Source organism: Parus major, chromosome 3, assembly GCF_001522545.3.
Source record: "Parus major isolate Abel chromosome 3, Parus_major1.1, whole genome shotgun sequence".
Taxonomy (NCBI): Eukaryota; Metazoa; Chordata; class Aves; order Passeriformes; family Paridae; genus Parus; species Parus major.
Genome location: NC_031770.1, coordinates 23,774,131 through 23,789,572, shown reverse-complemented (window position 1 = coordinate 23,789,572; position 15,442 = coordinate 23,774,131). Strand labels below are relative to the sequence as shown.

Sequence of the window (15,442 nt, the reverse complement as noted above, 5' to 3'; positions counted from 1 at the left end):
CTTCTTTACCTTGGCTATTTGATGCAAAAGATACCAGTATCAGGCAGCTGGCTGCTGACAGGGAGCTGTGTTACCAGTCTCTCTCTCCTCAGATGGAAAGAAGAAAAAATGACTTCATAGCAGACTATTACGGATACTAACACTTTTGTCAAAAGCAGAAACACACAGAGATTTTACAAAACACTGTCTAGACACTGGAGCACACTGACTAAAAGAAATCATTTGAGTACAAGCTTAATAAGGCAGGGTAAAAAAATCTACCACCTTACAGCTAACAACACTTTGAAAATGAGTCTGCTGTGTGTGATATCACTGATGTCTGAGGACAACAAAGCTCGTTATGTTCATGTTTTTCATACTTTTAGTCAAACAGATTGCTGAATAATCATGTTTTCTTTATTCTAATGGGTGAGGAAGCTATTATACAGAAGGTGTTTCCATATGTTGTAGTTAATAAAGGCAATTCTTAATAATAAGAGTAGATTGTCTCCACTCAGCTATCTGATAAAAAGCCCTCATCCTGTTTAGAGGAAAAAGCAGTCCTGTGCCTAGAAGAGACTCCTAGGACTGCACATTTCAGTGGCTACTGGAAAGTATTGTAGGCAGATGAATCCCAGGTCTTCTCCAACTGAGTCTGAATCAATGACATTCACTAATATGTTTAGGGCACTAGGAGCAAGCACTTCATGTCATCAACCTCTCTTCATATCCACCCTTTTCTTGCTGGTGAAGGACAGTGGACAAGACCTGGATCCATCATAGAAAATCATCAGCAAGTCCCTTCAAGAGGTCAGGGTGCTTTCTTCTTTGAAGAATCTGGATGACTGTCTTAGGAGCTCAAAATTGTACACAGAGAGTATGGCTAGTTTTAGGCTGAGATCACAGATGTTTCAGACTGAAACAATAAAATGCATATGGGGAAATAATTTGGGGGGGGGGGTGTCACCCAGAAGAATGAGATGTCACTTACATATTTGTCTTTCTAACCACAAAGCGGGGTGCATGTCCACAACTGGATGAAAACCTCACATCTGTACTATACTGTAAGGGCTACCTAGTAAAGAGAGACAAATAGAAGTCATGAAGCTCATCTCAGTTTGCTATGACGTGTTCAGTGTCTGAGCACATCTTCAAAAGCCATATGGAATCCAAACCTATTGAAGGACATCTTGCCTCAGACTGCTGACATATCCCAACTAGGTTCACACAGCAGTGCTACACACTGGTTTTCTCTGGATTTCGAAGTAGGGCAGAGATTGTTCACCTGTAAGTACCTGAGTAGAAAAAAAGACCTGCCTCTGTTGCCATTTCCACCTTCAGGGAGACTGACAGTTTCCTACAAGTAGTTTCAAAAGGCACATCATCTCTCCATGGTAAGTATCCATCTGTAGCCTTACATTTATGAACTTCAAAGCATTCTGCAAGACATATTTTTATCCAGACATATAAAAATGTAGAAATTATTTTGTGGAGAGACGTTACTAATAGGAAATAATCTATTTCTTCATGTTTTCTGGGAATGGTATTCTGCTGGTTTTCACTATTCAGAATATGTTTCAAGAAATGCAAAATATACCCAGAGAAATAGGCAGATGCTTTCAAATACAGAGACAGTGGGACCAGTTCCTACACATGCAACTAGTCCAGCTGGATGTTGACTGTCACAAATAATACTTTCCAGGATTTTAACCATATCTAATATGGCAAACATTTTCAAAATTGGCTACTAATTATGGGCATTTCCTAATTCAGTCTAAGTTTCAGAACTGCTGAACAATACCTGTCTTGTGGACATTCAGTTTAGAAAATCAAATCCAAGGTGACTTAAGCAAATACTGACAAATACAAACACTCCAAGTTTGCAGTTCTGTTTGAAAATGCAACCCCTCAAGGCTAAATCCTGCTTTAAAGACACAGCAATAACTTTGAAAGCTGCATATTTTTGTTGAGCCACTAGAAGGCATAGACAAATGTGATGGGTGGACTCTGCATCCATTCAGTGGAACTGTGCAAACAGCCCCTCCCTGACCAGCCAACACTGATGTCTGGGAAAGGAGGGAATTCAGGATAGGCCTGTACAGTGAACCAGAAGTAGCCCTTGCAGAGATGAGGGAAAACAAGGGCTGCTGTTGGATCCTGCCCAGAACACAGAACCCAGCCACAATATGTCCACACAATGTTTCTGTCTCAGAGATGTGGGAAGTCCTGTTATGTCTGCATTCACAATAAAACATGATTTTGACATTATTATGGTGCTGATGCTGTTATATCTTCAGTATATGATGGATCCTGGCTCTGTTCGGGCCTGCCTATTGTTCATGAGAGACTTTGTCTTTGCAATGATCGGAGAACAAGGTGTTCTGGAAGCTCTTTTCAGCTGTGATCTGGTGAACTTCTTACGGATTTTTCTGTAAGGAGGAAAGGAGGAAAGGAGGGAAGGAAGAGAGAGACAACAGAAAAGATAAATCTCAGTCTTTAACAGAAGAGTGCACAAGAGCCAATAACAAACATAACAAACACTCTTACCAGAGCCGGAAGGCTAGTTCATGGAAAAGAGACTTGCAGTCAACAAGAGTCATCCCTGTCCATCACCTGATGATTCAGAGTTGTCTGATAATGATTCATCGAAAAGTGAATTGGTGTTAGATAATATTTGAATAATAATATTTAATTACATGAAATCTTGGGCCAGAATGCCCAGGTAGTGAATCCTTACATCTGATATTGATACTGGAATAAAGGACCACAGAAGAAAGGACCATGTTAGCACCCGATAAATGTGCTACCTCTGTAAAAGTGGGAGCAATTGTTCTTATTTACACTGTACCATTTCTGCAGATAGCACATGACCCAGAGCTCTGGGCATTTGCACTAGTGCCATTCAGATGCAGTAAATTCACTTTCATTTTTGACTTTCAGTTGATAAATGAAACATATTAACTCCAGGTGGCCATTCTGTTTGTATTGCAATCCTAAATATCTAAGGATAGTTAATTTTGAAGCATAAATCCTTGCTATGTTTCCACTGCTCTGTCTCTACTATTATAAATCAATAACCACAATGCTGAGGGTATCCAGGGTATGGTGTCAGAAAACAGAAAAGGTACACACAGAGTATGCCAAAAACCATCTTCATTGGCAGAGACCTGAACATTAGATGGAAAATGACCCGTTTTCTGAATTTACTCATGAATCCCAGCCTTCATTTAGGCAGTTTTATAAATTACAGGGATTTTGAGCTTATGGAAATGAATTGAAGCAAACTGGGCCCTCTAATACTTAATGAGAAGAGGCTTTCTAGTTTGGACTTTTTGACTTGAAAATGCAACCTGCAGTCTACAGGGTGATGAGGTGCCTACCTGCATCAAGGTTCTGAGATGGTAACTGAAGGAGTGGCTTTTCCCTTTCATCTAAGTGGGCTGTTACCTCTGAAACTGAAAAATGGTGGCACATGATATTGAAAACACATGATCAGCTGTAAATAAATTATATTGAATTCTAAAATAACAATTTGCATATTAAATTTCAAATACTAGTCTGTTACCAGTTAGCTACAAGTTGGGTGTTCCCCAGGGATTTATGCTTCCATGTTAGCTAACTGGGTCACAGAAGAGAACATAAGGGGGAAAATAACAAACACACAAAAAGAAGAATATATTCTCTGCTATTAGAGGTTAAAGGGAGCCTGGAAAATACATCTATTTTGGTTAATATATTTTAAAGGTTCAGAGATGTATTCCTTTTTAAAAGAAGGATGTCTCCATGGCTCGGAATACCAAATTAGGGTTTAGCACCATTCAGCAATAAGCAATAGAAGAAAAGGAATCACCAGAAAGTTAGGTTTCACAATCCCACTGAGAAAAAAATCTTGAGTGTTCACTTTATATGGTCATCTTAAATTAGGCCAAAAAAAGATATTAAGTTGATTGCAAAGATATTGCATACCTTCCAGAACAGTAAGACCATAGAAATGTAATCTCAGACTGGCAGAAATGTGTCTATCTAAAAGAACAAGAGAGCCGGGTTTTATAAATTCATGTCACTAGACAGTAGCTATTACCCACATAGATTACTAATGGAGATCATCTCAGAAAAACCTTACAGAAATGGATCCTTTTTGATATATTTGCTTGCAAAACTTTGCATTTATTTACAGAAGGTATGCGGTCATTAATCATTTGAGAAGCCCAAGGTTCAAATAATATCTGATAATTGTTTACCTTTATGAATTTTTAATAAGGCAACTTAATAAACCACCAAGAGGTTCCTGCTTATGAAAGTAATTAGCAGCTGACACTACATGTAAGGACAGTAAAGGATTTGAGATTACAATTCATCATTATTTTATATTTACAGTAAAGATACAGTTATTCCCATTAAACACTGGTTCAAAACCAGTACAAAGAAAGGCAGAACAAAAAGGTCATCACATTATTATATCATGCAAGTCACAAACAGGGTCAACTCCTCCCTGAGTATAAATAAAACTAGCTTTATATGCTCTGTCAGAAAAAAAATAATCTAGTATGTACTCTTAAAAGGCAATCCAGCACTTCTGTTTAAATGGGATTGTGAAAATGCTTCCAAAAATTATCTTTCTGGGATACAGCTTTTCAGAAATAAAATTGGAAGAATGGAAATTTCCACTGACTATATTACATGCTATATTTAAACAATCATTTCTCTAAAAGCCAAAACTGTTCTTTTTACTGCAAATATTATAGAAGGTGAAGGGACAGGATTCTTTACATCGAAGAATTTAGCACCTAAACACAGTCTAGCTTTTTGAGAGGCATTCATCAGGTTTTATAATTTTTCATAGTTCTTTTAACACCTAAATATGCGGGTTGCAATAATAGCTGACAAAAGACAGGATATTTAAAGATAAAGTTGCTGTCACCCTTTCACTCATAGCACTTTGCCCTCTCCCAAAGATACAGTGAACTAAGGGCAGAGTCAATTTTAATGCTCAATTTCCTGTCCCTCTTTCAGTTAACACCAGCCATATGTTTTAATTACATAAAGCTTTTATCTGGCAATGGCAATAAATGGCCTTAATATCTGTATCGTTGGTAACATCCTTTGTAGTTGTTAGGACAGATTAATTGCCATTTTCCCTGTTTTTTTTCCCATTTTCCCTGTTTTTTTTCCCATTTTCCCTGTTTTTTTTCCTTTGACTTTTGTACTAGTTCTTGAAGCATGATGCATTACAGGCTTGAAATGCAAAGTCAAAAGTACTTTAAAGCCTTTGCTTTGTATTTCTAGCCTTCTTGAGACCAAAGGTATGAGAATTAACTGTTTAACTTATCAGTATATAAAGCCCATTGTGCTCATTTTTAAGTCAAATGTGATGCACTGGTGCAATGTATGCAATATATTGTGGATATATATTGCAATATATATATGTGGAGCAATAATATGCATTCTCTGTCTTCATGACACTTTAGTTAGTGAGTTCTAATGCAGATAAAGGTACACAAGACCCTTGGCACATAGAGAAGTATGGAAATGTACATATGTCTTATTAAAGGTCTAGATGAAAACCTAATGTCTCTGTTCAAGTTTCATACACAGGCTGGAACCTCGTGGGTAGAAATAATAGTTATGCTGTACAGGGCATTTATGCCGTGCTTAAATTTAATCAGGCAAGTCATTATAATTAACCAACCCTTTCTTAGCATCCAAGTGTGTTCCACTTCACCATCTGCTGAAGTGAAGCACAATCCTATATCATCTATTATGTCCAGATTTCTCAGGAATAGGATAACTGGGAGCAAAATTCCACATTTGCAAAAGCTGACTCAAAGTTCCCTTCTCTAATTCTGCCACACACTAAAACAGCATCAATTTTTAAACTCGAATAGAATAAAGAGAGGCCTCCAACTGGTGTTAATCAAGAATGTGTTTTTAAACCTTTTCTAGTAGGACTGGAAGGCACTGCCTGCTTTAAGTTTGTTAATATAGAGTGTTACTGTGCTATATATAAACTGTTGTGCATCCGTCTTGCCTCCTCTGCATTGGACTCAGAGTTGTGATGACTACACTGACTTTGGTCTTATCAGCTGTACCAACAGTACTTAAGAAGCTGTAATAAATAAATACAAGTTATGGGAGAATTTTCTACAGTGAAAGGAATTAATTGCATGCAAAGGCCAGCTGATATTTCAGCAGATGACAAACCTTGTTTTGGAAGAAACATTTTCCTAGGAAGAGGAATTGCCCTCAACACACATTCACTTGTGAGATGTCCATAACTCTCCTTAAATCCAAGGTCCAGAATTTCTTTTGGTGCTCTGCTTCCACTAAAAATACACTAATGACCTAATACAAACCTAGCTACAGAGTTTGAAGCTGAAGGACACAGTTTTGTTTTCCTCACTCTCCCTAAATTAGTTTGATATTTTTGCCTGAGTCTTTTTTAGACTGATGCCATTTGAGCAACATCCTCATATGTAAGAACTGGTGCTGTGGCAATGTATTGTTATCCGATTGCTGGTAGCACAAGGAACACCCTCAGGTCAGCAGCAGGCATAAGAAAACTGATTTCCTGCACAATCATAGTTGAAGCTCCATGTAATCTCTCCATTGGGATGAAGTATTCTGCCATGATTTTCCAAGTGTAAACAGCAACAAAAATGTGCTCAATGCATAAATACTGCCAGCACTGGCAGAATTTTGTGTTCTGGCACACAAATCATGTGTGAAACTTGCAATCAATCTAACCATAGAGCCATTCAGAAAGAAAACAAAGCTAAAAAATAAGAAAAAAACACATTCTAGAGAAATGTTTGTGAAGTTGCTGCTGCTCCAGGGCAACATAAATTTTGTGCAATGTAAATTTTCAGTGCAAATTTAAGGCCACTTAGGAAAAAACAACTATTTAAAAGAATAACCATAATTCCTTGATGGTTTTTAGATTAATTAATCACTTATTTCTCTGAGGGTTTCTTTTATCCAGAGGTATGTTTTAACTATTCAATGGATTAAATTAGAGGAGGGGATTCTATCTTAGAAAGCTGATAGGCTTTTTATTAATTTCAACAGGCTTTTAAATATAAGTGAAAGGCTAAAATGTGTTCAGTGCTGCTTGCTGAAAGAGAATATAACTAGGATGAAGCTGCAGGCACTGATTCTTAGAAATCTGATATGTTACTGACTGAAGGACTCACAGCACTTCCTACATTTCTACCTGTGTGCAAATGAGAAGTATTTTATTTAACCCTTTGGCTTGCTGCTTTAGACATTTTTTCCCCTCAACACTTTCAGGATAAAGATTTCCCATACTGCATTAAAAATTTAATCTAACCTCAACATGACAGAAACTAGTTAAAAATAGTTTTGGAAGACAGAAGTGGGTTGACACTGATACACCTTTTAAAAACAAGGCCCTTAGGAAATTTTAATTTATAAAAACAAAATGGAAGACTTTAATAAGCATGGAACTATTGGAAAGCTGTTGCCATGAGCCACATAGTTACATTACAAAACCCATACAGATGGCAGATAGAGTGATATAACCTTTATGAGATTAAAGAGGTGCTGCTGTAGACACACCAACATTATTCAAATGTTTTAAGAGTTTATATTATTTTTCTCCTCCTAGCAAGGAAATGTTTTCCTTTGCTAGTGTTTATCTTCCAATATTTTATCAATATTTATGGAGCAAGACTGTTCTCCATGAATAATAACTTTGAGACACACCAGTTACAGATTACAGTGTCAGATCTTCCTAAGTAGCTTAAGATAATGTATTTCTTTAAATACTGCATCACCTTGCGGACTTCTCTGATGTTTTGTGTTTTAAAGCAACAGCTTATAGCTACAATGCATATATACAAAGCCATTAATAATGGGGTTAAAGAATTTTCTTTATTGGGAGGAAAATTCCAGCTCATGGGTTTAAAGCACAGACTTCTGTGACTGTGTCATGCCTAACCTATTGTATGGCACAAGCCACCTCTGTTTCTTTCTACCTGCTGCTGATTTAAATCAAAATCACCTTGGAGCAGAAACCATCTCTTTATGTGCATTTCTAGAGTGCCTAGAACAACAGGTCCATCTACTATTGAAATATCTACTATTGAAATTATTTCTATCCAGTTCCAACAGACTTGTAACCTAAGCTACAGGACAGCTGCTCTGCACTTTATCTGAAATTCATTAGCCTCCCCTTAGTAACCTTACCCTGCAGAGGCTGCAAGGCAGGAAGTCTGCTTTATCCAATAAAGGGTTGCTTAACCTCTCCTCTCGGGGAAGGAACACACAAGATCACTGTAGATGTGTCAATACACCAGCACTCTGGGAATCCAGGGAGCCAGAAAGCCTTCCACAGCTCACAGGCACAAACACCAGCAGATTTCAAAGCAACTCCTTTATTCTTCTTAACTATAGCAGCAGGGTGAGGATGAATTCCTACTCTATCAAGAGGAATTTTCAAAACCATCTATTTATTCTGCAGCAGGACGGCCATTCTGTATATTGATTAAACATCACCTGGTATGAGATTAAAAAATTACCCACATGGCAGCATATAATTTTTCCTGAGACAAGCAAGAAACTGAAGAAAAAGTGCATCAGAGAGATCTGGCTAACACTGGAATACAATGTTGCTTTCAACTATTCCCCAAACCTTGCATATTAACTCACAATTCCTGCATTATCTCAGACTCTAAGACTACAAAAGGTACAGAACATACAACCTCTGTTTCTGGCCTTGGGCTACAAGCATTAAGTGCCATTTCACCAGCAACATTAAATATTGCATTGAAAACTTTCAAAACTATTGTGTCAACTAAATATGCTCATTTAAGTCCAAGATAACAGAAAACTCCCTATTATATTTTTCATAGGGGAAAAAAAAAAAGAGATACTATACTTTCACAACATTATTGGTATTTTTGATAATTTCAGGGTGTGCTCCAGCTGAAGTTTTTTGGCCTGAACACTGTGCTTTATAATATTACAGCTTATTATAATACTACCTGAGGCTCAAAAAGATTGACAATATACTTCCTTTTTATCAATTATGCATATGCTTTTCCTGGAATAACATATGTACCAAGAGGGCATATTTGGAGGAGGTTCTTGGCATCCTGGATACTTGCTATTAAGCAAGGGCTGAAAAATAAAAATTATTCAGTCTTACCAGAAACACTTGGAGAGCAAAAGTTTCCTCACAAGCCCATCCCCTGGGGCTCTGCTTCACACCATCAATCTCTTGCATAATCTGCATTTCTCCATGCACAGAAACCCCAGTGCAGATTATGGATTAGAAACCTGTAATGTGCCTTCGACAGAAGAAAGCTTTGCCACAGAATGATTTGATGCTAACTTCTAAGGTCATTTTCATGTCAAAGGTTGAAGATTTTTGTAAATTTTTAGATGTTTATGTCACTAAAGGTCTGTTCAGGTTCATTTTTTGCCACTCATCCTGCTCTCCACATTTATGGCCAGCACTTTTAACATCAGTATCTCTCAGTTCTTGTTGGACTGGCTAATTAAAAACTGCACAGCATCCTAAAGAGCAGGTGTACAGCAATATTACTCAAGCTTACAGACAAAATGGTTGAGTTAGAGGAAAGCTGAATTAAATTACTCGTCTGGTGTCTCACATCAAGCAAGAAACAACCTCGGAATTTTAAAGTTTGGATCTCTGTTTTCTCCACAAGAAAAACACTTGGATAGTATTTTGTTAAATAAATGTTTTAGTCTCTACCCATAGCACAAGTTACAAAAACAGCCATTTGAGTCTCCTTAGATGTTTGACAAGAACTGTTAGTTATCTCTGTGATTGACTTTCACAGTCACAGTCAATATGTTCTCCATGGTATTTTATATTTAAAATGCCTATGTAGTTACTTATGCAAGGTTTTTCACAAAAAAAAAGAGACCAACTAACACTTGTTTTTCCACAGCCTTACCTACATTTATGCCAGAGGGTCATGAGTTTAAAAAAAACCCCAAATTATCAGGGAAAGTATTAAGAATGAATTATTAAATACATACATTGAAATATGGACTAATTCAGAATTAAATCCTCTATCTGTAATTTGAAATGAAGACTCTGATAGAGGACAACTTAGATATCAAATTTAGTGGGCAATTCTGTGTGAATTTTAAGACTGTGAGGATCACTGACACCATATTTTTTAATATATTCATCACGCTACAATTTTATAATCTTCTTTGCTATTTAACTTTAGCAACAGTGTTTTCACCACAGGACTTACATAGTTTCCCCACCTACGTGCACATTATTGCTGTGTATTTCTCTGCCTTCAGATGAAATAATTCTTAGCTCTGTGTCCAGCTTCTATGAATTACTATTGCTCACATAGTATAGAAATCATAAAAAGTGAAAAATATCTCTGAACATTGATATTGCACAGTATTTGAGGATTACAATAATCAATATCTAAGATCTAATGTGAGAAACTACGATGGCTTATGCATGGGAATGGTGAGAGTGGAATAACTTGAGCCTAAGCCAATGTTACTCTAGCCTCACTATAGGTAACATTTGTATAATTAATGTTGTCTCTATCTTTTCTTTGATATTTAAATATGTTAGTCTGACAAGTTTGCATTTTTATTTTGCTTTGTATGTTTCCCAAGGCTTTGACAGAGAAATTGGTTTCCCATATAAAGATGCTTATTTATAGAAAAATTTCTTCTTGTTCAAAACCAAATTGGTTTTAACTCCCACAATAGAAGATGGCCAAATATTACAAGATGACACATTCCCACTGGGTATGTGGATTTAGGAAAAAGCTAAGCAGCAAGCTAACAAAAAGCTAAGCCCTAAGACTTTCAGTTAAAACATTCGATAAAGAGGATTGTGTTCAGCTACACCAAATCCTCTGTGCAAACACAAAAGATAGCTTCTGAAAGAAAAAAAAAACAAACCTTTGAAATTGCCAACCATACTGCAGGAAACTAAAAATTTTTCAAGAACCATAAGAAAACAGGCTAAAAGAACTGCATGTAATCCCAATCTAACATCAGACATACAGGATGTATAGGGGACTACGTGATGTATTCTTGCTGATGGACTGAGCTTTGCCGAACTGGGTCTGGAAGGTCCAGCAAAGGAAACAAGGTTTCTGGAAAAAGTGCTTATATAGGACCTTCTCCACCCACATAGGTTTAAGACAGTCCTTAATGTATTTATCATCCCTGTATTTCATATAAATTAAGATTTTCTTTCCCTCACAAGTTTCCCAAGACAAACATTTTACAAAAAAAGGTTCATTTTAGAAATTGTATTTCCCTTCCCAAATATAAAATTTTCTAGCTATTTCTGCAACTGCCTGAATGTGAGAGAACATTTGTCACTGGCAGTGGAGAAGATTGCAATTGGCTGAGTGACCCTTCTAAACGTGCCTTTGTTTTTTAGCCAAGTCATGTGAATTAACCACATACAAGCTCTGACCTAAGATGCTATTACAAAGCAAACTTTGGTATCTAAGCCACCCTGGAGAGGCAGCATATTTGAATTTCTGCTCACAACAGGTCAGGATCATTTCACAAGAGCCAAAGGTGTGACTTTTCAGGCAGCACTAACTAGGTCATTTACAGCCATCTGTTCCTAGCCTCGGCCTCCCTGCGGTCATCACCAAAGCTGTGTGCTAACTAATTTTCACCTGCTAATCAGTGGAGACAGCTCTGAAACTAACAAATCATCCCATTTCAGTCAACAGCTTCTGGACTCCTGTAGGTGGCATTTCCATGAGACTTTATTACCAGTAAAGGTACAGAGTTTTCTCTGAAAGAAGGTCCCCTCTAAGGCTTCTGACCTGCTCCATGAGGAGCAGTGCTCTGAAGAACAAGAAGTCTTCATCTGATTCTTCAGGCAAAGAACAGGAGTTACCTGTTCTTTGCCTGTAAATCTTCAAGCAAACACTTAGGCACCTTCTTAATTTTGTGTTTGAGGAATTAGATATTTAAATGCTTGGAGATCTAGACTTAAAAGACCTGCTTGACATATCATGGGAGGTCTGTGAGGAAGCAAGGATCTGAATTATGGCTTTCCAAGTCCTGGGAAAACACTCTAAACACTGCAACATCCTTCCACCACTATGTGGCTTTAAACAGGGCAAGTAGCTTACTGCACTGCCACTGAAACTCCATTTTAAACTGTGAGATCCATAGCTCTAAACCAGCACAATTGTATTTCATTTGCTCTGAAGACTGATAAAGCAAACCCCATAACAGTATGTGCTTTTCCGACCTCCCAGCTCTACCCAATGGCACAACTTACACTGAGCTCAGAGGGTTTTCTGTGAACATGTTTTCCTAGTATACAGCTATGATTCCTTAAGTTTAAAAAATATTCACATTCTTCAAATGGGTTGTTTTAGTTCCACAGAATGAACCTGCTTTTAAAAACAAACATTTGCATTATCACAATAGTGTTGCTTTGATTTAGTAGGTAATATAAAGGGTCCAACAGGAAAAATTCATGTAGTTAGATATTGAAAGAAAATGTCTTTAGACCCACGAAAGCTGCTCAATGAGAAATGAATGGTAAGAGAATATGATCTAGTTTCTATACTGCTGCTTGAGATTCTGTATCACAGTACCTCAGCTGAGGTTCAGAAAATATGTGAACAATGCACAGCATTCATGAATAGACCACACAAAATAAGGTCGAAATAACATCTCACAGAAACTATTATGCTCTCTTATGAGCATATAACAGCTTTGAATGGAAGTTAACCAAGTAGGATGGCTCCTAAACCGTAGCAAGGACAGTTCCTCCCCAAATTCTTCACACACAGTATCGTCATGGTGACTGGAGAGAGCTGTCAGTTCACCTGGACTCAGATGTGGCCAATCAATAAGATACTTGCAATCCTATCAATGGGGATTAAAGAGAATTCTAGGGGATATTTTCTGTAATCCCTGCTTTTCAAGATGTATAGCAACTACATAACACAACACAAGTAAAGGAGCCAGAAAATTACATCCTTAGAGGCTGATACAGATTTTTGTTAGGGAGCTGGTGCATCACATTCTCAGGCTTGCAGCTGATGCTCCACGAGCGCAGCCAGGCATCTTCTTGCAGCTGGTTACAGGACTGGGGTCTAAAGGCCATGCTGCCATGCAGGTAAGAAATGAAAATACACTGTGCCCAGGATCCAGATGTGGTGTATTTCAAAACCACAATCCCAATTCAAAGTGCCTCATCTTTATGTACAGGAGAGGTCAAAAATATCTTTTGTTTTGTTTTGGCACACAAATATTTTTGCAGAGTTGGGGCCAACTGGAAAAGAAAAAGTAAACATACCCATGGACATTTGTGTGATAGGAATTGCACGTGGGAAGAGGAAGAAAGAGCAGAACAGTTAGCACTGGAACTCTGGCTGGGATGGAGACCTGCAGCTCTGCACTGTGTATCAGACCCCCAGGCACTGAAGCCTTACTCCTCCAGTTTTCCCTTTTCTCCCAGCAACGTGCTGCAACTCAAGCACTGCGTGTGACCTTGCCTAAGCCTAGATTAAAACACACGTGGGAGAGAGAGGGGGCAGGGGCAGGTCACCCACAGCTCTTAACTGGGGCTTTGGTTCTCGCCGGCTTTCAGTTTGTGTTTCAAGGTACAGGTTGGGGTTTCCACGGATGAAGCTGCACTGCAGAGAGGGCCAGCAGCACGTGCAGGAGCACGAAGGGCGACGAGCACTAGCATGGCTCTCCCCACTTCTGCAAGAGAAGCAGACCACTGACAGCACAGCAAGACTTAGCATTCTGCAGAAGCTGGTTGTCAGCCTCACATTCTCTTCTTTCTCGACATGCAACTTCAGATTTTAAGCTTTTTTGTGTGTGCTATGAGACATGCATAAATAAAAATGAGTGGTACCAGGTAATTATCACAGCAATTGTGATATCCTTACGTAGCACCTCAACAAATCAAGGGAAGATTTTTCCTTTTGGAGACAGAACATGAAGTGAGGGAGAAGAAAATTGCCTATATAATGCTGCCACAGGGATGCCTCTCAAATAATTTTATCAGCAAAAAAAGGAAGCCATGTCTGCTGGTAACAGCTAAAGATCACGTTCTAATTTTAGCAGTTGCAGTTAACTCATTCCCAATGGAGTTGCACTTACCGTGAGAAGGTTTCTAACTGCTTCAGCACTGAAAGGAAACAAGCATTGAGTCATTCAACTGCAGATCTATATGCAAATATGCTTTTCGGCCCATGAAGGGAAAGCACATAGAATCCACTGCTATAACGCAGCCAAACATTTCCACACATTTCTTATAATGTAAATGCTGGAAAAAAAAATAGTTCATTTACCAACCAGAGTTTTAGCTGTCCCTACACAAGTGTGATCATGGGCATGCACATGCACTCTGCTAGGGACAGAGCGTGTGTATAGGAAACAGAGGCACACTGCATACCTAGAATTGGTAAGAAAAGTTTTAATCAATAGATATATTCCCCTTGACATTGAATGGTTCAACAGTAATATTATTACTTTTGCTCAAAGATTTTGTTTATATCTTATATAACTCAAGATATATTAAGCTAATATATTACATTTTACTAACATTCTGAAGACTATAATATGAACCGTTCAATTTTTTCAATTATTAACTCCCAGAATAGCAATTCTGCACAAAGAATTTAATTCCTCGCAAGATGGTAATTTTCTCTGTTGACCTCTAATTGGGCCTACAATAAAACCCACATCACACAAAAAACTTCCTTATAGCAAAGCTGATTTAGTACAAAGAAATTAATAAAATGCTTTTATATTCGGAGACTTCTGGCTTATCCTAAAGCATGCATGTAGTGCTAGGAGAAACCTAGCAACTAATATCTAAGGATATTAAAAAAAAGTATGGACACTCTCTCAGTAAGCAGTGATAAATGTGAGGCTCTTTAGAGAGTGATTTTTTTCAATGAATTGTGTAAATAGATTTGCACTTTTGAATAAAATCTTGAGCAAGCTATTTCACAGTAGGGAATGAGAAATTCTTTTTCATTCAAAAAGAATAAAGAAAAATACAAAAATATCCAATCCAGTAAAAGTCAACATAAAATTATGATGTAATGTTAAAAGGTGGGTGTTCTTGAACTGTGGTTCTTGCCATGTGGTCTTCTGCCTAGATTAATCCCTGCAGTGAGCCTGTGACTGAAGAGAGGCAGGGAAATCCCATAGGAGCTGGTCTCACACCGGCATCAGGGAGGGCTTGGAATGGAGCCCTCCCTATTTTCACTAGAGATGAAATAGCAGAACTGGGGACCTCTGTATTCATTGGCAAAACTCACTGAGCATGCTCACAGTATTCAGGACATCCACATATACACATAGCAAAATGCATGAGGGTGATGCCTTCAAGGCACTAATATGCAGACAGATGGAAAAACTCTGTCTCTTCCCCAAAGTGGCCGTGGGCTGTAATGACTGGGGCTCAGCTCCGTGCTAACATGCAGCCCAG

At 38.0% G+C, this 15,442-nt stretch overlaps 1 protein-coding gene across 1 annotated transcript in view; it reads right to left on the bottom strand.

Annotated features, from left to right (window-relative positions):
* Positions 1–2,301: 2,301 nt before the first annotated feature.
* The window catches only part of MTA3 (metastasis associated 1 family member 3), a 128,480-nt gene continuing 115,339 nt past the window's right edge, over positions 2,302–15,442 (bottom strand). Inside the window, exons 18-19 of the mRNA XM_033513323.1 lie at positions 14,104–14,131; positions 2,302–2,408 (exon numbers count right to left, since the gene is read on the bottom strand). Of these exons, the coding sequence (XP_033369214.1) occupies positions 2,397–2,408; positions 14,104–14,131 (40 nt within the window). The 3' untranslated portion in view covers positions 2,302–2,396. The remainder of the gene's footprint in view (positions 2,409–14,103; positions 14,132–15,442) is intronic.